Source organism: Geotrypetes seraphini, chromosome 13 (genome assembly GCF_902459505.1).
Source record: "Geotrypetes seraphini chromosome 13, aGeoSer1.1, whole genome shotgun sequence".
NCBI lineage: Eukaryota > Metazoa > Chordata > Amphibia > Gymnophiona > Dermophiidae > Geotrypetes > Geotrypetes seraphini.
In genome coordinates this window covers 79,496,136-79,518,841 of record NC_047096.1, presented here as the reverse complement: position 1 = coordinate 79,518,841, position 22,706 = coordinate 79,496,136, and the positions used below count along the sequence as shown (strand labels likewise).

Genomic DNA, 22,706 nt, shown 5'->3' with positions numbered 1-22,706 from the left:
CGGGACTGAGAGGGAACTTTTGGGAAAAGGACACAAGGACGCAATGCAGGGAGCCAATGCACAAACGAACCTAGCAAGCAGGATTAAGAGAGAACAACAGGAGCCAGAGGGTCATCCAAACATGGGGGAGCAGGCTGAGGACAACACAGACACACCGCAGGATGGGGATGAACACAATAATGCTCGGGGGCTGGCAATCCATGAGGAGGTTGGCAGGGGCACCAAACCACGAGGAGAACCAGCGGAAAAGGCAAACAACCAGGACTTAAATTGCCTATACACTAATGCTAGGAGCCTAAGAGCCAAAATGGGAGAACTAGAAGTCATAGCCAGTACAAAGGACCTGGACATAATAGGAGTCACAGAAACGTGGTGGACTGATGACAACAAATGGGATGTGGCCATACCAGGGTACAAACTCTACAGGAGGGACAGGACACACAAGAAGGGTGGAGGAATAGCGCTTTATATAAAGGACTCCATACCTTCAACCAGGATGGAAACAACAGTAAGGGTGGACGACTTGGAATCACTATGGATTAAACTACCTGGAGGAACTGGAGCAGACATAAAATTGGGCCTGTACTATCGCCCACCTGGACAACCGGAAGCACTCGACCAGGACCTGGAGGCTGAGCTGAGGCAGATATGCAAAAGCGGAAGCATGATGGTGATGGGAGACTTCAACTACCCTGGGATAGACTGGAGTATTGGACACTCAAACTGCATAAGGGAGACCAAATTCCTGGAAACCACGAGGGACTGTTTCCTGGAACAGCTGGTCACGGAACCAACACGGGGGGATGCCACTCTCGACCTAATCCTCAACGGGCTAGGGGGACCTGCAAAGGAGGTGGCGGTGCTAGAACCCCTAGGAAATAGCGATCACAACATGATCCAGTGCAAGCTGGAAATTGGACCATCAAAGGTGAAAAGAACCACAGCAACAGCACTCAACTTCAAAAAAGGGAATTATGATGGCATGAGGAAATTGGTGGGAAAGAAACTCAACGGTAGCGCAAGGAAGATGGAGTCTGTAGAAAAAGCCTGGTCCCTACTCAAGGGCACGGTGCAAGAGGCACAGAACCTGTACATCCCCAGATTCAGGAAGGGGTGCAAAACAAACCGAACAAAAAACCCAGCGTGGATAACAACTGCAGTGAGAAAGGCGATAAGTGACAAGAAAGCATCGTTCAAGAAATGGAAAAAGGACCAAACAAAGGACAACCAAAAGGAGCACAAAGAACACCAAAGGGAGTGTCACCGTGTGGTTAGGAAAGCTAAAAGAGAATATGAGGAGAGACTGGCGAAGAAATCGTTCTTCAGATATGTGAAGGGGAAGCAACCGGCAAGGGAAGAAGTGGGGCCATTGGATGATGGAGACAAAAAAGGAGTGGTAAAAGAGGAAAAAGAGATAGCAGACAGGTTAAATAAGTTCTTCACGTCAGTCTTAACGAGGGAGGACACATCCAATATTCTGGAACCGGAGGACATCGTAAATGGGGATCGGGATGAAAAGCTGGTCCAACTAGAGGTAAGCCAAGAGGATGTCCTCAGGCAGATAGACAGACTAAAGAGCGACAAATCACCAGGTCCAGACGGCATTCACCCAAGGGTACTCAAGGAACTAAGGAATGAAATAGCAGAGCCACTTCGCCAAATATGTAACCTATCCTTAAAAACTGGAGAGATCCCGGAGGATTGGAAAATTGCAAATGTCACGCCCATCTTCAAGAAGGGTTCAAGGGGGGACCCGGGAAACTGTGAACACATAGAAAACAATGGACAGCTAAAGTCGAGCCAGCACGGCTTCTGCAAGGGTAGGTCATGCCTCACAAACTTATTGTACTTCTTTGAGGGGGTAAGCAGACAGGTGGATAAAGGGGAATCCATTGACATCATTTACCTTGACTGTTCTGTCTCCCCAAAATGCCTCATCTAACCCACTTTCCTTGGGCAAATTACCCCTCTCCATGCAAGCACACAAGATCTCTCAGCAAGTGAAGAAAAACACCCTGTCCCAAGTCTGTCACATTATCCAACTGTAAACAAGCTTGATACACATAGAGAACAAGTACACAGGGTAAGAATATCTCTCCCTGTGCTAGTGTTCAGCATGCTGAAACCTGCCAGGCTAGCTACACAGCACATTGTCGTTCCCCCTCACCCCCCACCCAGCAGCTCTATCACATGCTTCAGGGACTAGTATTTTTATCCCATCTCCTGTGGAAAACATTGCAGAAAAATACACTAATCCATGGTCCTATACTGCAACAAAGCAAGATGAGGACAGGAGGCTGTAATATCAGAAGTATAAGTCCAGAGTGAAGAAGGATCTAGATCAGTGTTCCTCATTACATGGGAGCCAATGGTGACCAGACTCTCCCTCAGACTTGCTGCTGGCATTCCTCCATAACAATTATACTGTTTAATATTTGTACAACTTTTCTGGCCTGCTGCTTGTGCCAGCCTGGCTCCCCTCTGAAATCACTTCCTGGTCACAGGGACATGAAGTGATATCAGAGGGAAAGTCAGAAGCTGCTCACGCTGGCAAAAATTTAAAGAGGTACAGGGGAGAAGGGAGGGCATAAGTTTGGTATGAGGAGTGGGGGGAAACACCACTGTCCCGACACTTCCCAGCCTTGCTACGCCACTGAGAGGAAAATCAGAGATTGTTGATTAAACCAGTGGTTCCCAACCCTGTCCTGGAGGACCACCAGCCAGTCGGGTTTTCAGGATAACCCTAATGAATATGCATGAGAGAGATTTGCATATAATGGAGGTGGCAGGCATGCAAATCTGCTCCATGCATATTCATTAGGGCTATCCGGAAAACCCGACTGACTGGTGGTCCTCCAGGACAGGGTTGGGAACCACTGGATTATGCCATCACATGGTCCTTATCCAGGCTCCTTGGAAAGAGTTAATACCTTGGCCTTATGCCATCCCGCCCCACCTATTAACTTTTAAGGTCTCAAGTCCCTCCCCCAAATTTTTGATACCTAGAGTCAATTATATCCATTCCAATCCAATACCTCCCAGTACAATGCTGTAAAAGGCATAAATTGTACATCATACTATTATATCAAAGTCTGGACAAAACGTCATGACGATTACAAATTTCCATCTGGCTCCTGGGATTTTTGTGACAGCTACTGCTGGATCAAAGTTTCTTCCTCCATGAGCTCTGCAAGTTTTTAACTTTCACACTAGTCTCATGAGATTGAGAGTTCCTGCATCCTATAGTTCAGTCTCAGAAAGTTGCGTATGTGCAGACAGAAAAAGAATTATTGCTTGTAGGGGCTATGAACAGCAGGATGAGGATCATTAAGGGTCTGATTTACTAAGTTATTCTTCTCAGAAGAATCAGCTATAGTAAATAAGGATCCAAATAATCTGCAGTAGACATATCTCTCCCCCACCCAACTTCAGTGGAGAAAATAGGGACAGCAGAGGGGGGAGTCTCAGTTGCTGGTTCCTAAACTCAAAGAAAATGGGCCAAGGCCTACATTAAAACAATGAGTTGCTTTGTACAAATACACACATGCTGATAAAAGGTGCACTGATGGTTCTTTGGGCTTGCATTGTATTTGGAACCTGTATTGCATTGCCTGTACCCCATTCCCACTCCAAGCAACTGCTTAGCCCTCCTAAAAGTTAAAGGCAGCCCTGTCCTTATCTTTAACATCTTCTTTATGGCAAAGCGTCTGCTAAGCCTACAACAGCACACTGCAAGTTATAGATTAAACAGGTCTGCAGAGAGGTGAAGAAAAACATCAGTTACAGACACTGGATCCTGTATGGTGATCAGTCCTGTGAGAAACATGGAGCTTTCTCTGTAGACATACAGTATCACTGCAACAGGAATCAAAAGCAGAGATATGCAGGCTCCTCGAACCATTATCTCTGACTGCTCCAAATCCAATTTCAGGTTACAGCAGCTAGAGAATGTCCCCTGTCGCCGTGGGAATTCATTTTCCCACCCCATCCCGGCAAGTTCTTTTCCTGTCCCTGCCACATTCCTGCAAGCTTTGTCCTCATCTGCACAAGTCTCAAATACTTCAAAATCATAAGTGTTTACTGTTTGAGGTTTGCGAGGTTAAGGCTGACTTACAGGAATGGGGCAGGGACGGAGACTGCAACAAAACTTGCAGGGATGGGGAAAAATTTGTCCCATGTTAACAGCAGCCAAAATGGGAATCATCATGAGCTACCCACAAACATACAGAAGTGCATGGATATTTGGAAACATGAATAAGACAGTCGGGTTCCTTCAGACAAGCCCACTTTCATCCACTAATCAGTCTTAACCAGGAATCTTATGCACAGAGAGTCAAATATGAAAAGTCCCCGGCACTGGGTCAGTCAGATGCCTAAAGTTCAGCATCTGAAACCTGTACCTGCCAGTATTCTGCTGGTTTGAAAAGAATACCATGAAATCAAATGTGATAATATATGAAACCATAAGATGTCACTGTCAGATTTCAAAGAATAGATTTTACAGCTTAACGACAGGGTGCCACTAGTGCCACTGTCTCACCCCAAAGTGTACTAATATACATAACCTACAGTAGTAAACTACTGTATTTTTCGTTCCATAAGATGCACTCTTCCCCCCCAAAAAAAGTGGGTGGAAAAGCACAGTTTTATAGAGCGAATACAATTTTTTAAACACCTCCCCGCCCCCTGTTTTTTTAAAATGACAGTGGTCCAGCGTAGTCTCGCGCCACTCCCTGAATGGCGATTTGCAAGAACTGACGGCAGCCATTCAGGGAGCGGTGCAGGACCAGGCAAGAAGCAAAAAGCTCGCGCTCCTGCCTTTTGCACCATTCTGCAGCAAAAAAGTAGGCAGCCATCCAGCAGGAGCGCAGAAAGCTCCTGGCGAGACTGCGCTGGACCACCAGCATTTAAAAAAAGGTACCGGAGGTAGGGACTGCAGGCTACCTACCACCAGACACACCTATGTATAGAGGAGGAAAAACCAAGAAAAAAAATTCTGAACCAAACTTTTTTTTCTTGGTTTTTCCTCCTCTACACATAGGTGCATCTTATGGTCTGGTGTATCTTATAGACCGAAAAATATGGTACAGTATATGATTTACTCCTGGCAGAATTCTAAATGAACTCCCCATCCGATTGGTCAGAGAAAGGCAGACCCACACAGGGGAAGGGGAGAGCAGGGGACATGGATCCTGGACTGCAAATAGTAGGGGGGGAGAAGAAGAGACAGTGACTGAATGCTGCACTGCAAGTTGGGGAGGGGACATGAAAGCTAGACCTGCAGAGGAAGGAGGGGACATGGATGCTGGACATGTAAGTAGAGGGAAAAGGGGGCGAGAAGGAAACCTAGGCCCGAAAGGGGGTTGAGAAGGAAGAAATGCTGGACGGTAGAGAGAGGGAGATATCAGACCATGGGGAGTAGGGAAAGCATTCAGGGTGCAAGTAAGAGAGGTGGTGGGTGGGGTGAGAGGACATGGATGCTGAACCCACAGGTAGGGGAGGACGGGAAGGGAGGAAGAGAGAGTGACCAAGACCAGAAAGAGGATGGAAAGGAGGAAGAGATTCTTAGCTAGTGGAGAGAGAGATGCCAGACTATGGTAGCCAAGGCGAGGATTCAGCATGCAAGTGAGTGATGAGATTTAGAGGGAGACAGAACCACACCTGGAGTGAAAGGGAACCGAGGAGGCTGGAACCTAAGAAAGGAAAAGGCAGGAAGGAATTTCAAGTCTCTGGATAGGAAAATTCTATGCAAAACACTACAAATTTATGTTGCGGAATTTTCAAAAACTTTTTGCGAAGAATTCCAATTTCACAGTATGGCTTACAACAAAGAAAAAAACTGAATGCACATCTGACTTTAGCCAGCCCACTGGAGGTAGCGGCAGCAGCAGAGGGTCTCATGGAGTTGATTCCAATCCCTCTGTGTATCTATGGCCAGCAGCTTAGAGGAGAGGCAGTTTAGCTGCCTAACTACCATGTTTCAATTAATTAAACTTCCTACCCTACAAAAGTTGGAACTGTTTCTCCCATAGAAATGTGTTAAGGCTATTTTTGAGTGGATCCATTTCTTTAGGACTTCCTGTTCAATCTAGTCCATTTTCAAAATCTCATGTCTCTTCACTGTTCCTGCACCCCCCCAAAAACAAAAACAAACAACCACCCACACCACTTTTATGATGCAGAGAGAGACAGACAACACACAAGTGGTTGATAATGTCTATTTCTTTTCCAACATAATCTATTGGGTTGGAAAAGAACAGGCAAAAGACTTTCCCCGACTCCTAAAAATATTGGTTGACACCCCTAGTGATAAAAACTACATATCCAGAGCCTTAACACTCAATTTACAATAGCCAAGTGTTACAGAACTTGCAGTGGAAATGGAAGGAATCTTTTGTGCCACTGCAAGCACCTTGGAGTTTTCCAAGAATACAGGTCAGATTTAGATGAAGAGAGTGGTGAACTGAGATGTATGCAAATGTTCCACAACACATCACAATCAAATTAAAAACACAGCAGTAGCAACAGGAACAAGAATGAAAAAGATAACTGGTGCAAATCTCAACAGTAAATCTAACAAGATGTACTCTCCAAAGGTCAAGACTCCCTTTCACTAACACACAAAAATCACCAAAGCAACCATATACCTCTAGTATTTGCACTCTCTCAAAAATCCTTATTCCAACCCTCCAGCACCCAACAGACATCAACATGTACCAGCTATTCTTGGAATCCACACTGGGGCTTTTCTTTTTGCTGCATTCTAAACCAATTTCAATTACATCATAAAAGGTACTTACCTCTTTGGTTAGGTCTCCACTGGTTAGTGGAGCCACAGCTCCCAGTGTGTCCAATTCCTCGCCATAAGCCTGCTCAAGAGAACCACTTTCTCTGGGCCCCAAATCAGGGCTCAGCACATCCTGCAGCCCACTGGGATTCTCCAAAGTAATGCTGGGACTTGGCTGAGTACTGGACACAGAACTCTCCTGCTCTCTGTGGACCAGCCAGGTATCCACTGCTGTGCCAGGAACCTGCAGTCGATCGAGGGCCCTCACCTGGTTAAGAAGCCTGTGCGTAGTGAAGTAATAGTCCAGGTCCACACTCTTAGGGTGGATTCCATAACCATCTAATGTGTTCCTTAGATTATGGAACTGGGCAGGGGAATAAGCTGAACTAGGGCCCAGGATGATTTCCCTCAGGGGGGGTAACTGCAGGTCCAGGTATGTGTCCACGTCTAGGCGCACACCAATTAAACTCAGCAAGATAGTGAATTGAATGAGGCCTTCTGTGAAATACTTCTTCAAAGAAAGCATTTCTGAAGAAACCAAAATGAAATCAAAATATTAAAATCAGTCACCCCAAAAAAATCTTGAGCCTCAGGTCTTCTCAAAAGAAAACAAACCGTCATAAGGCAAACATTATAAAGGTCCTCACTGGCAGTCCATTTTTCTGCTTCTCAGTGAAGAGAACTCTTGAAACAAAGTGGAAAGCTAGTTCTTCCCAGATAAGAGCAACCCCTGAGCCGTCTCCTGCTCACGCTTGGCTTGTACTTCTTCTTTGTATTGAAAGATAAGCCAGCTCTTCCAGAAGCCACTCCTTGTTACATACAAGCTTCATGTGACTCATTCAGTACTGGCAACTTCATACAGAAGCTCCCTCAGCCTCTTCCCTGACACCTCTCTTTAACCCTCAAGATGACTTCCAAAGCAGTCTCAGTCAGGCCTTTTCTCTCTTTGGAACGTTTCATCAGTGAACAAACACAAATCTGTTTTCCTTGACACTATAACAGAAAAAGCAAAATATCTGTCACAAAATATTAGCATTCTACAGAATATCATAGGGCTGGTTACCATTCAGTAACATACTAAACCTGTAAATAAACATAGACAGAAAAAAAAAAATTCCATTGTGAAAGCCTATAAATTGTATAAAGAAAGCTGAAGACTTGCTATTCCTAACAATAAAAACTGAACACACACTCCTATTTTTAGTTTCCTGACTCAGGAAGGGAGCAGGAAACCAGAGCCCCACTGTAGATGTCCTAATGCCCATCCAGCGACAAGAGACCAAGTCCACCACAGCACCACTAAAGTCAAGCCCGGGGATGAAAAAGCCACCTTGTGCCAGATCTATTCATCTCACCTGCTGACTGCTCTCAGCCCAACCTCACCTTCTCATCGTGACCATTTTTCAGCTATACTTTCAAAGGCATCTAAAATAATAATGCTCTCTTTTCTGTATTAAGGCCAAGAAATGAAAACATTAAGTGATCCTTTTTTATTGGACTAAATATAAGCATCTCTTTGGCTAACACCCCTTTCAGCAAGTCAGAAAAAAAATTAAAGCTAGATCAATGACACTTAAAAGGCATTATTTTCTGGAACTTCTTTCTGCTGAAACGTACTAATATTCTAACACTGCAGAACATATACACAACTCAATATGTTTCTGGAAGACTTTTAAAAAATTCGTCTGCTCCTCTACAGAAAATTTTAAATTTATTTTTGTTAGATTTAAGAGGCCCGTTTATTTAATAAACATTGCTTTATATCGCTAAGTCGAGTAGCTAAGTACGAGTCCACCTGCAAACAGACAGCTTCCCATAGTGTACTATGTTTTGGCCTAGGGGAGGGGTCTAATTGCACTGCTTGTTAATAAATCCCCCCCCCAAAAAAAAAAAAAAAATACAAGGCGTAGTAAACATTGCACGCCAACTATATATTAGCCTTTACTGTTAAAAAATAACTCACAAGTTAGTCCAATAAAAAGATCTCAGCTCTCACTGATTTATTCAGCCACTACCCCCCTCCACCATTTGATTCCACCCACACACCACGTGTAATCTCTATTCGCACAAAAAGCGCGTACCCTGCATGTGACCCAGAGGGCACCTCCCTCCATCCACCCATCTCCCCCGACCCCCCCAGCGCGTCCCAGTCATCCCATCCCCCACATCTTCCATAAAACTCCAAGGGATTCCTACTACAGATGAGCACTAGACACCTACTAACCTCGACTTCCGCCTCTCAATCTAGCGGCTGCTCGGGCGCTCTCGGTAGCCCACCGGCCCCATGCCCACTCCCAATCACAAGGTCAGTGACGCCACCCCTGCACGATCCCACCTCTCTCAGCCCAGTTTCCGCATTACCTGGGCAACGCGGATCTACACCTTCAGCCGCCAACCACAAGGCCCCAAAGGCAAATGCAGTGCGTAAAACAACCAACCATAGCTGCTACAATCCTCTCTAGCCCGCCCTCACACACAGCTGACAAGACATGGCAACCAATCGCAATGACCCATCCGCTATCAACACCAACCCTCTCTGACGCGACAACTTTACCCGACACAACCAATAGCCTATCCCAAGCGTTCTACAGCAGTCTTCCGAGAGCTCTCAGCCAATAGGAAGCAAGGCTACTCGCCAAGGTACAAAAACAATAGTCAAACTAATAGTTCAGTTGCAGCTTTATGTTGTTGTTTTTGCCTAACAGCACCCGGAGGATCTAGTTGAGGCTCGCATCACCCATCCTAGATCCTCCACCTAGTCACCCACCGTGACTTGCAGAAAGTGCCGGAAGTCCTAGGCAAGCAGCACGCATGCGCTGACGCTCCCGGGACATTCTGGAAGGATCCGTGTGCGTGATGTCATGGCGTACTGCAGCTTGCGTGCCAAAAAGTCTGTGGATTTGGCGGCCTGTGCAAATGGTACGCATAGACGTGCCCACTGCTGCCTTCCATATAATGTTGCCAGGTCCACGGTTTTCTTGTCTAATTGGGCTGCTGCATGAAGTTTTTTTAAAATTTTTGGCAATATCCCCATGTAGTTACTGCTTTTCTCTATCTACATCACCCTCCTGCCCATTGCGTTCTTCAACAGCTACTTTATTGGACATGTCATTTTATAAGAAGATCCACCTTGAAGAATATAGGTCTTCAGGTTTTTATATAGCAAACCCAACACTTTGACATGCATTGCCTCCAAAAGTCTGAGCATTGCAAAGCATGCTACATGCATGAGAGTTTACGGTTGAACGGAAAACTACTGTTTCAGCAGACATACCAATTGATATGAGTAATCCCGTCTTTCCCCCAAAATAAGACCTGGTCTTATATTAACTTTTGCTCCAAAAAATGCATTAGGGCTTATTTTCAGGAGATGTCTTATTTTTTCATGTACAACAATTAGGGTTACCAGATTTTACCCATCCCCTTGTGCAGTATCTTTCTATCCCTCCCATCCCACTGTGCAGCAGAACCACACTGACCCACTATAATATTGGCATACCTCTGCTCTGAGGCCTCCAAAAACAGCAGCGGTGACAGCACTCTGAACGTGCTGCTTCGTGGGCTTCCCTCTGCCAGTCACTGATGATGTCATTGGCAGAGGGAAGGCCCAGGCACTTCCCTGGGTTTTGATTGCTACTGTTTAACTCTGAGGGACCTCAATGCTCCTCTCTCCCAACCTCAGGGATCTACTTTGACACCTCAATGGCTCCCCCCTCCTTCAAATCTGCTTTTCCCATTTTTGACAGCTGTGATTTCTCATCGCAATGTAATGCTGACCACCTCAGTGGCTCCCCTCTGCAAACCCCACAGATCTACTTTCACAAACCCCAATGTGCCCCCTTCTCTGCAGATATTCTCTGGAATGGAAACCACTGCCCCAGGTTATCTGTTGGATGCACCAACCATTAGGCTACAGCTCTGACCAATCAAGCTTCAAAATGTTGTCACTTATTCTCAGCAGCTGCCCAGAATGCTTCACTTCTCATGGGAATATATGGGAGGATCCATGCTGTAAAACTTAACCAAAGATAAGGTCTACAGTGCTGGGGCAGGAAAATTTAGTTTTGTTGGTTTAATCTGATCTTGAACCCAGATCCCCAGTTCCTCAGACAGCTACACTAACCTCTAAGCTACTTCTGCATCTTATGAAGTAGTAAATGTTTGGCACTTTTAGTCTCAGAATAGGTTATGGGGGTGAGGTAGGGAGGAGCATTGATGTCCGTCAGAGCTAAAGTGTAATTGAGGTCCATCGGAGTTAAAACAGCAGCTGTCTAAAACCCAGTGAAGAAAATGTTTAAGGAAGTGCAGTTGAGATCCTGCATCCTGCACTTTTCTTAAGAATAGGTAAAATCATTTGAGTGGGCTGCTGTTTAAGGATTTTTCTTGGACCATTTAATAGATGTAAAGAATGACACAGTGACAAAATTCATCACCGTTTCTGTGGATAACCGCAGGAAACCATCCTGTGTCATTCTTTAGTGTCTATCTCAATCACCAGCATTCCTCAATTCAAGGTTTGAGGGTCAGTGGTTGTATCCATTCATACTCTGATTCTTCCCTCTCTCCTTAAAGAATGACATGGAGATGGTTTCACACGGTTATCCAGGGGGAACTGATGTAGGCAGCTATCCAGGCCTACCTCGGTAATGAGACCTCGAACGCTATATACTGGTTTCAATAAGTATATATTTATTTACTCAATCAATAACAGCTTACAGGAATAAATCATTTAGTATATAGCGTAACAGAAGGTGATCTCTAGGCCTAGAGGTCCTCTGATGTCTGTTCTGCCCTTTCCCTTCTAAAGGCCTGGTTTTTATACATTTCTTAGTGGCCAACACCACGTTGGTTTACATCACATGATACATCCTTATTGGTTATTTACTTATGCATTACTGCCTAACTACATTCATTTATTGGCTATTTTCACCTACGTCATGTTATGTCTACTCTGTTTTCCGTAAAGCCTACCTTTTCCCCGAAATGCCTGTTTCCCCACCATATTAGTATTTCCGAGCACAAGCCCCCCTCCCAACTTTAAACATCTCCGATACTTTCTATTAGATGATTTTTCTTATGAATTCTTTCTTCTGAGAATTCTGTCTTCTGACCATGGTCTGTTTATCTCTTTATGGTATCTGGCTGGGTGGGCCTTGGTGTAAAACCACAGCTAGCCCACAGCCTCAGGACCTGTTGCTTTTTCTCTAGTTTTACTTCTACAGTAGCTAATTGAACTCATAAAACAGCGTATTTCTCCATCTTTGCATGCTCTTCAGTTAATGGTGAAATATCTTTCCATAGTTAATCTACTGTTTCTATCATCTGCAGAGATAGATAAGGTAGATGTCAGTTGCAGGGGGTGAGGGCAGTTTTTTCTGTAAAGAGAAAAGTGATCTTTGTCTTAATCCCATCCCCCTTCACCTGGCTAATGTCAGGACTTATCGGGATGTATCCCATTTCACCTGGCTAATGTCAGGACTTACAGGGATGTATCCATGCTTTATTCTCTCTCAGAACGGTGATGAATTTTGTCACCGTGTCATTCTCTATATCCTGACAGGCAGCAGAAGTGAAGGAGCCATAACCTATGCTGAGACTAAAAGTTAGGTTCATAAGCTAACAAAGTATCCTAGAGGTTAATGTAGCTGTCTGAGAGCCTAGGGATCTGGGTTCAAGACCAGGTTGAACCCTCCCCCCCCCCCCCCACGCCACACCAAAAAAAAAAATTTCCTGCCCCAGCACTGGGTAAAATGCAGATCTCATTCCCATGAGGTCTGTGGGTGCTGTTGCTCTACTCCCCTGTTTACATTCCAGCAAGGTCCATGGGTGCTGTTGCTCTACTCCCCTGTGTACATTTAGCAGACTTCCTTTTGCTGAAGTGTTTCCTCAAGAAACTCGAACCACCACGCCAGCACTCAACACTCCATCACTGTTACCTGGAGAAGAAGATCAACACTTCCGAAAACAAAATCTCATCCATCTCCCACAACACTCATATACCCGGAAACAACTCACACTCCCCAGACTGACACGACCTCCCTTACATGTGCCTATGTTAACATCAGAGCACTAGGACCCAAAACAGAAAACATAAAAAATTGGATAAAAACAGAAAAACTTGACTGCCTATTCCTCACTGAAACCTGGTTAACCTCAGACACAGACCCTAGAATAAAAGAAGTATGCCCGCCAGGATACAAAATAACAGTAACCTGCAGAGAGAAAAAAAGAGGAGGAGGACTAGCAATAATATTCAAGAACTCCCTAACTCTAAACATACTTGAGAAAACATCCACTCCACAAATGGATTTCCTAGCGTGTCAACTCACAAACCCAACACTAAAAAACTCTCTAAACTGCTTGCTCTGCTACATAACACCAGGAAACTGGACCACAGTGAGACCTGAATTTGAAAACTTCATCTACCAAAACTCACTAACAGCTGAATATAACCTCATCCTAGGAGACCTAAACCTACACCTAGAAGACACAACCTCCACACCAGCAAATAACTGTCTATCCTTCCTCAATGCCCTATCCTTCCAGATCCTAAACCCACAAACCACTCATGAAAAAGGTCATCAACTGGACATTGCTGCATTCATGTCTCACCAACCATCCAATCCAGCAATCCAAACTCCTAACGGAACATGGTCCCCATCCCTATGGTCAGACCACTACATTTATAACTTCAACATCAATTGGACCAAGACCAAACACACACCTCAATCAAAAAAAACCACTTATACCTCACGCAAACATATCGACCCAACCATTTTCTGGTCAAAGGTAGACGAAACTATCCAAGACTGCGACCCAAAAAACTTCATCTCCCACTGGAAAAATGTATCCACCAACATCCTTGATGATCTGGCACCCCTACAAACCAAAACCAGAACCAGCAGGAAATCAGACCAATGGTTTGATAATGAATTACTCCAACTCAAAAGACAGTGTAGAAGATTAGAAAGAAAATGGAGAAAAAAGAACCAAGATCAAACAAAAACCGACTGGAAAAAAATCAACAAACAATACAAAAATCTACTAAAAGATAAGAGGAAAAGCTACTACACTAATCTCATAGGCACGGAAACCCAAGATTCCAAAAAAATATTCCAAATCCTGAAAGAATTAACAGACACCAAACCATACACTACCACCACGAACACACCTCCACCATCACCCACCCTCTTAGCAGAACACTTCAAGAACAAAATCACCAACACCAGAGCCACACTCATCCTTAACCCATCCCATCAAAATCCAACCACAATCCACCCTACAGGAAAAGAGGCAATCGCAGCAGACAGAATTTGGACTCAATTCCCTAACATACAATGGTCAGAATTCAACAAATTCTACAAAAAATACAGCCATGCCTCCTGTGACCTCAACCATTGCCCCTCATATCTCCTTACCACCTCCAGTGTAAAATTCCGCACCATAACTCTACAATGGATCCAATTCACGCTCACAGAGGGCACATTCCCTGCTGACCTCAGCGAAATTGTCATCACCCCAATCCAAAAAGACCCAAAAGCACCACAAAACCTCCCATCTAACTTTAGACCTATAGCCTCAATTCCGCTATATGTCAAAATTATAGAAGGCCTTGTAGCCAAACTCCTCACCAATTACATAGAGGACCATAACCTACTCCACCCCATGCAATCAGGCTTCAGAACAAACTTCAGCACAGAGACACTACTAGGCTCCCTTATGGATACCGTCAGACAACAACTTAGTACAGGGAAAAAAATGCTACTCATACAACTGGACCTATCGGCGGCATTCGACCTAGTAGACCACAACATCCTTCTACAGATCTTAGATGCAATAGGCATCTCAGATAAAGTATACTCCTGGTTTGAAGGATTCCTAAAACTCAGAACCTACAGTGTAAAATCAAACAAAGAAAAGTCAGAATCCTGGTCAAACCCCTGCGGCGTACCACAAGGATCTCCACTATCCCCTACCCTCTTCAATCTCTACACTGCTTCTCTAGGAACGCATCTGGATAATCTAGGCATAACCTCCTATAGTTATGCGGATGACATCACCATCCTCGTCCCATACGATCATTCTAAACCTACCATGACAGACAAACTTCACCAAACACTTGAAGCAGTCACAACCTGGATGAAAAATCACAAACTTAAACTCAACCAAGACAAAACCAAATTCATCCTCCTAGAAAATGACAAAATCCAAACCACAACCAACCTAGACATAAACGCAACCAAATATCCCATCCAAACCACCATAAAACTACTAGGCATGACCATAGTCATAGATGCTGCACTATGCAACCACAAATAAATAAAACAATTCAAAAATCATTCGCAATCATGAGAAACCTGAGACAAGTCCGAAAATTCTTTGAAAGAACACAATTCCAACTTATAGTACAATCCCTAATACTAGGTATATTGGACTACTGTAACATACTATTCCTTCCATGTCCTGCAACTACGATAAGACAACTCCAAACAATCCAAAATACAGCTTTGAGACTCATCTACTCATTGAAAAAACATGACCACATCACTGAAGCCTTCATCAACTCACACTGGCTCCCAATCCAAGAAAGAATCCATTTCAAATTTTACTGCATATTATTTAAAACCCTACACGGAGACAGCCCATCATACCTGAACAATCGCCTCATCCAAGCACCCAGTACCAGACACAGAAAAACGCACTCACCATTCATACCCCCCCCCAATCAAAGAAGTAAAAAGAACAAAACTACACGACGGCCTCCTAGCCACTCAAGCCGCAAGACTGGACAACCAGATCTCCAACCTTCTGATGACCACCCCAGACTATAGGACATTCAGAAAAGAAATAAAAACCACACTTTTCAAGAAATTCCTGAAACAGCAATAACAACACGACCTCTAAATGCTCTTAAGATCTACAACTTACCTCTCTAGCTAATCATTGTAATTCTGTCTTTTTTAAATTAACCTATTGTAATCCGCCTTGAACCGCAAGGTAATGGCGGAATAGAAATCCCTAATGTAATGTAATGTAATGTAATTATCAGTACAGATCTGTGGGGTCAGAAATCGCAGCAACTGCAGTGTTGGAAAGGGGGGGTAAAACGTGGACCTCGCCAACATGAGATTAGAAACTACAGCTTTCAAAAAGCAAAGTAAGCAGATTTTTAAGGACGTGCGGTTGAGATTTGGGAGGTCTGTTAGGTCCGCATTTTACTCCTTACCATGGCAGTAGAAATAGTCTAAATATTGAGAATTTAGGTCATGATTTTGGTGTACTACTTGATTTGATCAATCCTGCAAGTTTTGTTTTTGTGTTTTGAAAATATGTATGTTGGACAGTGATCAGTCTAAAATGCTAGAGTGCAGAATACAAAGTTTTGTAAATAAATAAACAGGGGGGGGGGGGATGCAAGCTAAGGGCCTGAATGTTAATTGCTGTAAGATGCATGGAATAGCATCAGTGAAGGTGGTGGAGACAAAGATAGTAACTGAATAAAGAAACCATAGGATAAGCACAGAGGATATCTGAGGGAGAAAAAAAGATTAAAGATGAACAAATGGGCAGACTAGTTAGCTGTTTGGTCTTTGGTCTGTTTCTCAGAGACCACAGACAAGACCATTCAGTCTTCTGAGACAACTTAGTAACACATTTCAGAAGTTTTTCATTTTAGCATCTTGTAATTCCTCAATAAATAAGAACATAAGAATAGCCATACTGGGTCAAACCAATGGTCCATCAAGCCCAGTATTCAATTTCCACAGTGGCCAATTCAGGTTACAAGTACCTGGTAAAAATCCAAATAGTAGCAACATTCCATGCTAACAATCCCAGGGCAAGCAGTGGCTTCCCCCACGTTAAGAATTAGTTTGACGTTTTGTATGAACCTAAATAGATGTGTATTTTTATACCTTTGTTTTTGCTTGGGGTTTACTCTTTTATGGTTCTATGAATAAAGAAAGCCACACATTTTGTATTGGTGATAAGTTTCTTTTTGGAAATACAGTATGTGAGTACCATAGGTTATCATATTTGCTTCTTAAACACACCCTTGTGATTGACAGAAGTAGTCTCAAAACCTCATTTACTACAGTGCCTTTTTAACTGATGCTTTCAAAGGTATCACAATAAAGTATATGTACCTGTGTTTTCTCCAGGACCTACACTACACTGCATTGCAGCTAACCATACCTTTGTTTTTGGTTGTCTTGGACTGGTAAAATCTTGTTAGTGTGTGTTGTCTGGATGTGCTTTCTTATCAATTACAACCTTGCTATTGCAGACAATAATTGATCTCTGTGGGTTGTATGCTGAGATGAAACTGCTGTAGGCTGCTATCGAAACTAGACTATTTGGCATCTGCAGAAGGGGAGTTGACAAGTAAATTCTTAAGCCACAAGGTCAAGATTCAGCCTGAAGAAATAAGGCAATAGCTGTCACCTCACCTGCCCATCCTTGCAATCATCTGCATTGTCAGGAAATGGGAAATTTTCTGCACTGTTTCAGAAATGTTTGTCATTTGGTAATGTTGCTGGAGCAAAATACTTTGTACTGATCACGCTGGATAGCAGCTCATTGCTTGCATTTTTATAGGAGAAACCAGTTTCACTTCAGTACTAATGAGACGTGGCAAAAATTTCCAGCTCTTCCATGTTTTGAAATGCTATCATATAACTACAGATGATTCACTTCTCAGTCTCTCCAGTTTCAAGTGGTGGCAATAGTGAAACATTCCTCTAACAGGTCTCATTATGGCAAAGCCCGAAGTCAATGAACATTAAACTAGAGGTATGCATAAGGATGGAGAAAACGGAAAATCCACAGGAATCTGTGGGGATGGGGACAAAAAAAAAAGGAGGAGTGTGTGGCGCAGTGGTTGGAGCTACAGCCTCAGCTCCCTGGGGTTGTGGGTTCAAACCCCGCGCTGCTCCTTGTGACCCTGGGCAAGTCACTCAGTCCTCCATAGCCTCAGGTACGTTAGACAGATTGCGAGCCCATCGGGACAGAGAGGGAAAATACTTGAGTACCTGATTGTAAAACCACTTAGATAATCTTGATAGGCGGTAGATAAAAACCTTGATTACCATTATGAGGATGGATTAGAAGTAATTAGGAACAGGAGGGGATGGAGAATAGATAATGGGCTAGATTCACTAAACCCACCGATCGTGTCCCGACCACTTTGCGACCCCAACCCAATTCACTAACCTTCCTCCCCGAGCGTATCTGCTCCCAATCCGATCCATGCATGCAAATGAGGGGAAACAGCATGTAAAATAGGAAGGGCCTTGATTCACTAAAAAAATTCAGGCACACCGACTGGGCTGACTAATCCAAAAACAAGCGACTGCTGAGGACCAGCCGCTTGTGCAAAAACCCTGCTCTCTGCCTTGACTCTCCTACTCAATCCGCTGCCCTGCTGTCTGCCCCAACTCTCCTCTTGCCGCCCTGCTCTTTGCCCCGACTCTTCTGCAATTCTCAAGCAGCAAGCGCTAGTCTGCAGTAAGGAGGCGCACTTTTCCGGCCTGAATGTTTTAAAGTTTGCAGAAGAGCCGGCTTGCTCCCATCAAAAAGAAAAAAAGTGTTCAGCCAAGGACTTCAGTTTTATTTTGAAACTGCATCTCCTGCTCTCTGCCGCCCCGCTCTCTGCCCCGACTCTCCTGCTTGCCTTTCCCTGCAGTGTGAGCCCTTGGTTTTAACCCACGGGCTCACGAAGTGAAAAGTTTCCAACTCTGTACACATGTGCAGACCACCTACAGGCAAAGAAGATGGTCTGCACATGCGTCAGAATCGCTCTTCAGCGATCTGTGTGGTCGGCTTGGGGCGTGAGGTTAGTTCATCTATTCACACCTTGACTCAGAAACTTGACGCTAACACCTCAGCTAAAAAAAAATGAAAGGGGAGCCCATCTTGATGAAAACTGGGGTCTATGTTCAAAAATTTTGGCAACGAGGAAGACTGTTGATAAACAAACTAGTAAAAATATAGATTGATGTGTTTCAACTATTTTGGCAAAACATAATCTCTTTTGAGCTAGTCTCATCTATGTGACTGGTTAAAGCTACAGCCTCAGCACCCTGAGGTTGTGGGTTCAAACCCACACTGCTCTTTGTGACTCTGGGCAAGTCACTTAATCCCCCCCTTGCCCCAGGTACATTAGATAGGTCTGCTGGGACAGAATAAATTCATGTAAACCGTTCTGAGCTCCCCTGGGAGAACGGTCTAGAAAATTGAATAAATAAATAAATATGGAAAGCCACTTTAAGAAAACATTTGGATACAAACTGATAAAACATTTAATGATATTGAACCATATCTAAATATATTGTACTATGGTTTTGGACAAGAGTTTTTATGCCAATGATTGCATTAAAAAGCACAATGTAATTATAGTGCTAGAATAAATTCTGAGGCTTTACATAAGAACATAAGAACATAAGCAATGCCTCTGCTGGGTCAGACCTGAGGTCCATCGTGCCCAGGAGTCCGCTCACGTGGCGGCCCAACAGGTCCAGGACCTGTGCAGTAATCCTCTATTTATACCCCTCTATCCCCTTTTCCAGCAGGAAATTGTCCAATCCTTTCTTAAACCCCTGTACTGTACTCTGCCCTATTACGCCCTCTGGAAGCGCTTCCAGGTGTCCACCACTCGTTGGGTAAAGAAGAACTTCCTAGCATTCCTTCCTAATTCTTCTCTATGAGTTGCTGCTAATGTGATTTTAATGCTTGATTTGTTAGTGAGAAGCCCTCCTTTCCTCTTTTATTTTTTTGCTAATATGAAAGCATTTCTTTTCTTTTTTTTTTTTAATTCTTTATTCATTTTCAAACTTAGAATAAGTGTGACAAATGTTCAAACAAATTAACAATAAATACATCACTTAATAATCAGCAATGATACAAATCATAAACTCTTATCACCCCCCTTCCCATCCTTTCCTAACATATGATCAAATATCTTGTAGAATATGTAATAATAAAAATGCCCCCCCCCCTCCCCCTTCACTACTAAACTTGTAAATTTAAGGGAAACAAACTCATCTAATCAGTACAATACTTTGTTAATGGCTCCCACACATCCTGAAATTTCCTAAAACAACCCCGCTGTATTGCAATAAATCTCTCCATTTTATAAACATGACATAAAGAATTCCACCAAAGGAAAAAGATTCAAGATGGCGTCGAGGACGGACGCTTGATCGGGTGGCAGAGAATCGCTGGCTTTTTTCGTTTACTTACTGCAGTAGAGACTGACCCGTAATGGGGAAAAGGAAGGGGACAGTTTGCCCTAACCCTCCGGCTTCTGTTGCCCCGCAGATGATAAGTCAGCAGACGATTTTGGCTGCCTTTGCCCGCTCAGGTGTGGAGACACACGCTACTTCGGAGGCGAGCCTGGAGCTGTCGGGAGACCTCAGCGCTGGAGTACTCTGGACGATTCTGAGTCCGGAGCAAAGGTCAACTCCTCCCCAGCCCGGAAGTTTGGTGGTGCAGGGAGCTGCAGGAGCCCAGCAGTCCGGTGAGAGGAGTCTGGATTCCAGCAGAGGAGGGAAACCAACACTGGAAACTCGGGAGGAAGGTGCTGGCATGGAAGTTCAATCAACCCCCACCACCAGTGAAGTAGAGGTGAGAGGAACTTCTATTGAGAATAACATAGGCTTTGGGGAATTGAAAAGACCTGCAAAATGTGTTACTACAGTTACTAAGTTACTAAGTGTTACTAAGTTGCCTCAGAAGACTGAATGGTCTTGTCTGTGGTCTCTGAGAAACAGACCAAAGACCAAACAGCTAACTAGTCTGCCCATTTGTTCACCTTTAATCTTTTTTTCTCCCTCAGATATCCTCTGTGCTTATCCTATGGTTTCTTTATTCAGTTACTATCTTTGTCTCCACCACCTTCACTGATGCTATTCCATGCATCTTACAGCAATTAACATTCAGGCCCTTAGCTTGCATCCCCCCCCCCCCCTGTTTATTTATTTACAAAACTTTGTATTCTGCACTCTAGCATTTTAGACTGATCACTGTCCAACATACATATTTTCAAAACACAAAAACAAAACTTGCAGGATTGATCAAATCAAGTAGTACACCAAAATCATGACCTAAATTCTCAATATTTAGACTGTTTCTACTGCCATGGTAAGGAGTAAAATGCGGACCTAACAGACCTCACAAATCTCAACCGCACGTCCTTAAAAATCTGGTTACTTTGGTTTTTGAAAGCTGCGGTTTGATATGGAGGCGCTGTGGCAGGCCATATCTATAATGGACGCCAACCTAAAATTGAGTCTTTCAACAATTAAACATGACTATGGAACTATCTATTCCAAAGTGGAACAGCAAGGTCTACATCTATCTAAATTAACTGAAAAATTGGAAACAGGAAGAGAATATGAATGAAGTTGGAATTGGTGAAAGAAAAATCATTTATTTCACGCAAATTGGAAAATTTTGAAAATTCACTTAGAAAAAATAATTTGAGACTTTTGAATTTTCCCAAATGTCCAGTCATATCCCCAGTGGAGATGGCGAGAAAATATTTTCGTGAAGTCCTAGCCATTCCTGTGGAAAATTTGCCTCCAATTGTTAGGGCTTATTACTTGGATATAAAAAGACCTCAAGGGGAGTCGACCCTTAAGGAAACATCTAAGGACAATGTAGATTTGTCTTTATTTTTGGAGAGTTCTCTTGAGGTAGTTACAGATAGAACTACTCTTTTGCTGACTCTGGCTCTGGAAAGTGATAGGGAATATGTTTTACGTTTATATTTCCGCCATTTAAATGATAGATTTTTGGGCTCAAATGTTAGGATTTTTCCAGACCTATCACAAAAAACTCAGAGGCGTAGGAAGGAGTTTTTGGCCTTGCGGCCCAGAACCCTGGCCCTCGGAGCTACTTTTTTGTTAAAGTTTCCAGCTAAATGTTTTATTTCCTATCAAAATAAAAATTTTCTTTTTTTTTTTTTAGCCTAAACAATTAATAGATTTTTTAGGACCAAAGGAAGGGTCGGTTTAGTCCATTGATTTATGACCTGGCCATCGGCTGTAGCGTGGAAAACCAGGGCTGTTACTCTATTTAGGATAATTTTCTTATTATAGTGGAATGTATTACTATTATTTCCATATCTTGAATCCATTTTTTGTAGACTAAATAATTGTTTTGTATTTCTTACACATTTATGCATATGCATATGTTAATTTTTATTTCCTATTTGCGCATATTCTGATCCTTTGTCAAGATTGTTATGCTTGATGAAAATGTAAAATTATATAAATAAATAAAATTAAAAAAAAAAAGAATTCCACCAAAAATTATAATTTAATCTACTCCAATCTTTCCAATTATACGTAATTTGTTGAATGGCAACACCAGTCATTATGAGTAATAATTTGTTATTTTTTGTTGACTTTTTGCTTTCATTGCCATACCAAATAGCACAGTATCATATGATAATGCCACTGGGTTATCTAATAAACAATTAATTTAGTCCCAAATTGATTTCCAGAAATTCATAATAAATGGACAATAGAATAATAAATGATCTAAAGTCTCTACTTCTAGATGACAGTGCCAACATTTATTAGACTTAGAGCTATCCAATTTTTGTAACCGAACAGGGGTCCATAACGCTCTATGTAACAGAAAAAAACAAGTTTGTCTCATAGATGCTGACACTGTACATCTCATCCTCCAAGACCAAATTCGTGGCCATTGAGATGCAGTAATTTGATGCTTAATCTCAATGCTCCAAATGTCTCTTAAACCAGTGTTTAATTTCTTTTTAATAAACCCATTTAATAATTTATACCAAGAAGTCTGCCTGAAAACACAGGAACTCCATACTATATTGATAGATTTTTCCAGTCAGGGAACCCCGGCTGAATGGCATGCTTCAGTTGCAACCATCTAAAACTTTCTG

General features: G+C 43.1%; 2 protein-coding genes across 7 annotated transcripts in view; one reads left to right on the top strand and one right to left on the bottom strand.

The window, feature by feature from the left end:
• The window catches only part of NFE2L1 (nuclear factor, erythroid 2 like 1), a 38,850-nt gene extending 29,275 nt beyond the window's left edge, over positions 1–9,575 (bottom strand). Inside the window, exons 1-2 of one of the 4 annotated variants that reach the window (XM_033917606.1) lie at positions 9,555–9,575; positions 6,801–7,780 (exon numbers count right to left, since the gene is read on the bottom strand). In XM_033917606.1, coding sequence (XP_033773497.1) covers positions 6,801–7,313 — 513 coding nt within the window. In that variant the 5' untranslated portion in view covers positions 7,314–7,780; positions 9,555–9,575. Of the gene's footprint in view, positions 1–6,800; positions 7,781–8,750; positions 8,828–9,011; positions 9,292–9,554 lie in introns of those variants that run through there. The other 3 variants (XM_033917604.1, XM_033917603.1, XM_033917605.1) reach the window with 3 other exon arrangements.
• The window catches only part of COPZ2 (COPI coat complex subunit zeta 2), a 59,972-nt gene continuing 46,364 nt past the window's right edge, over positions 9,099–22,706 (top strand). Inside the window, exon 1 of one of the 3 annotated variants that reach the window (XM_033917608.1) lies at positions 9,099–9,427. The gene's annotated coding sequence lies outside the window, so the exon portion shown is untranslated. The remainder of the gene's footprint in view (positions 9,428–22,706) is intronic. The other 2 variants (XM_033917611.1, XM_033917609.1) reach the window with 2 other exon arrangements.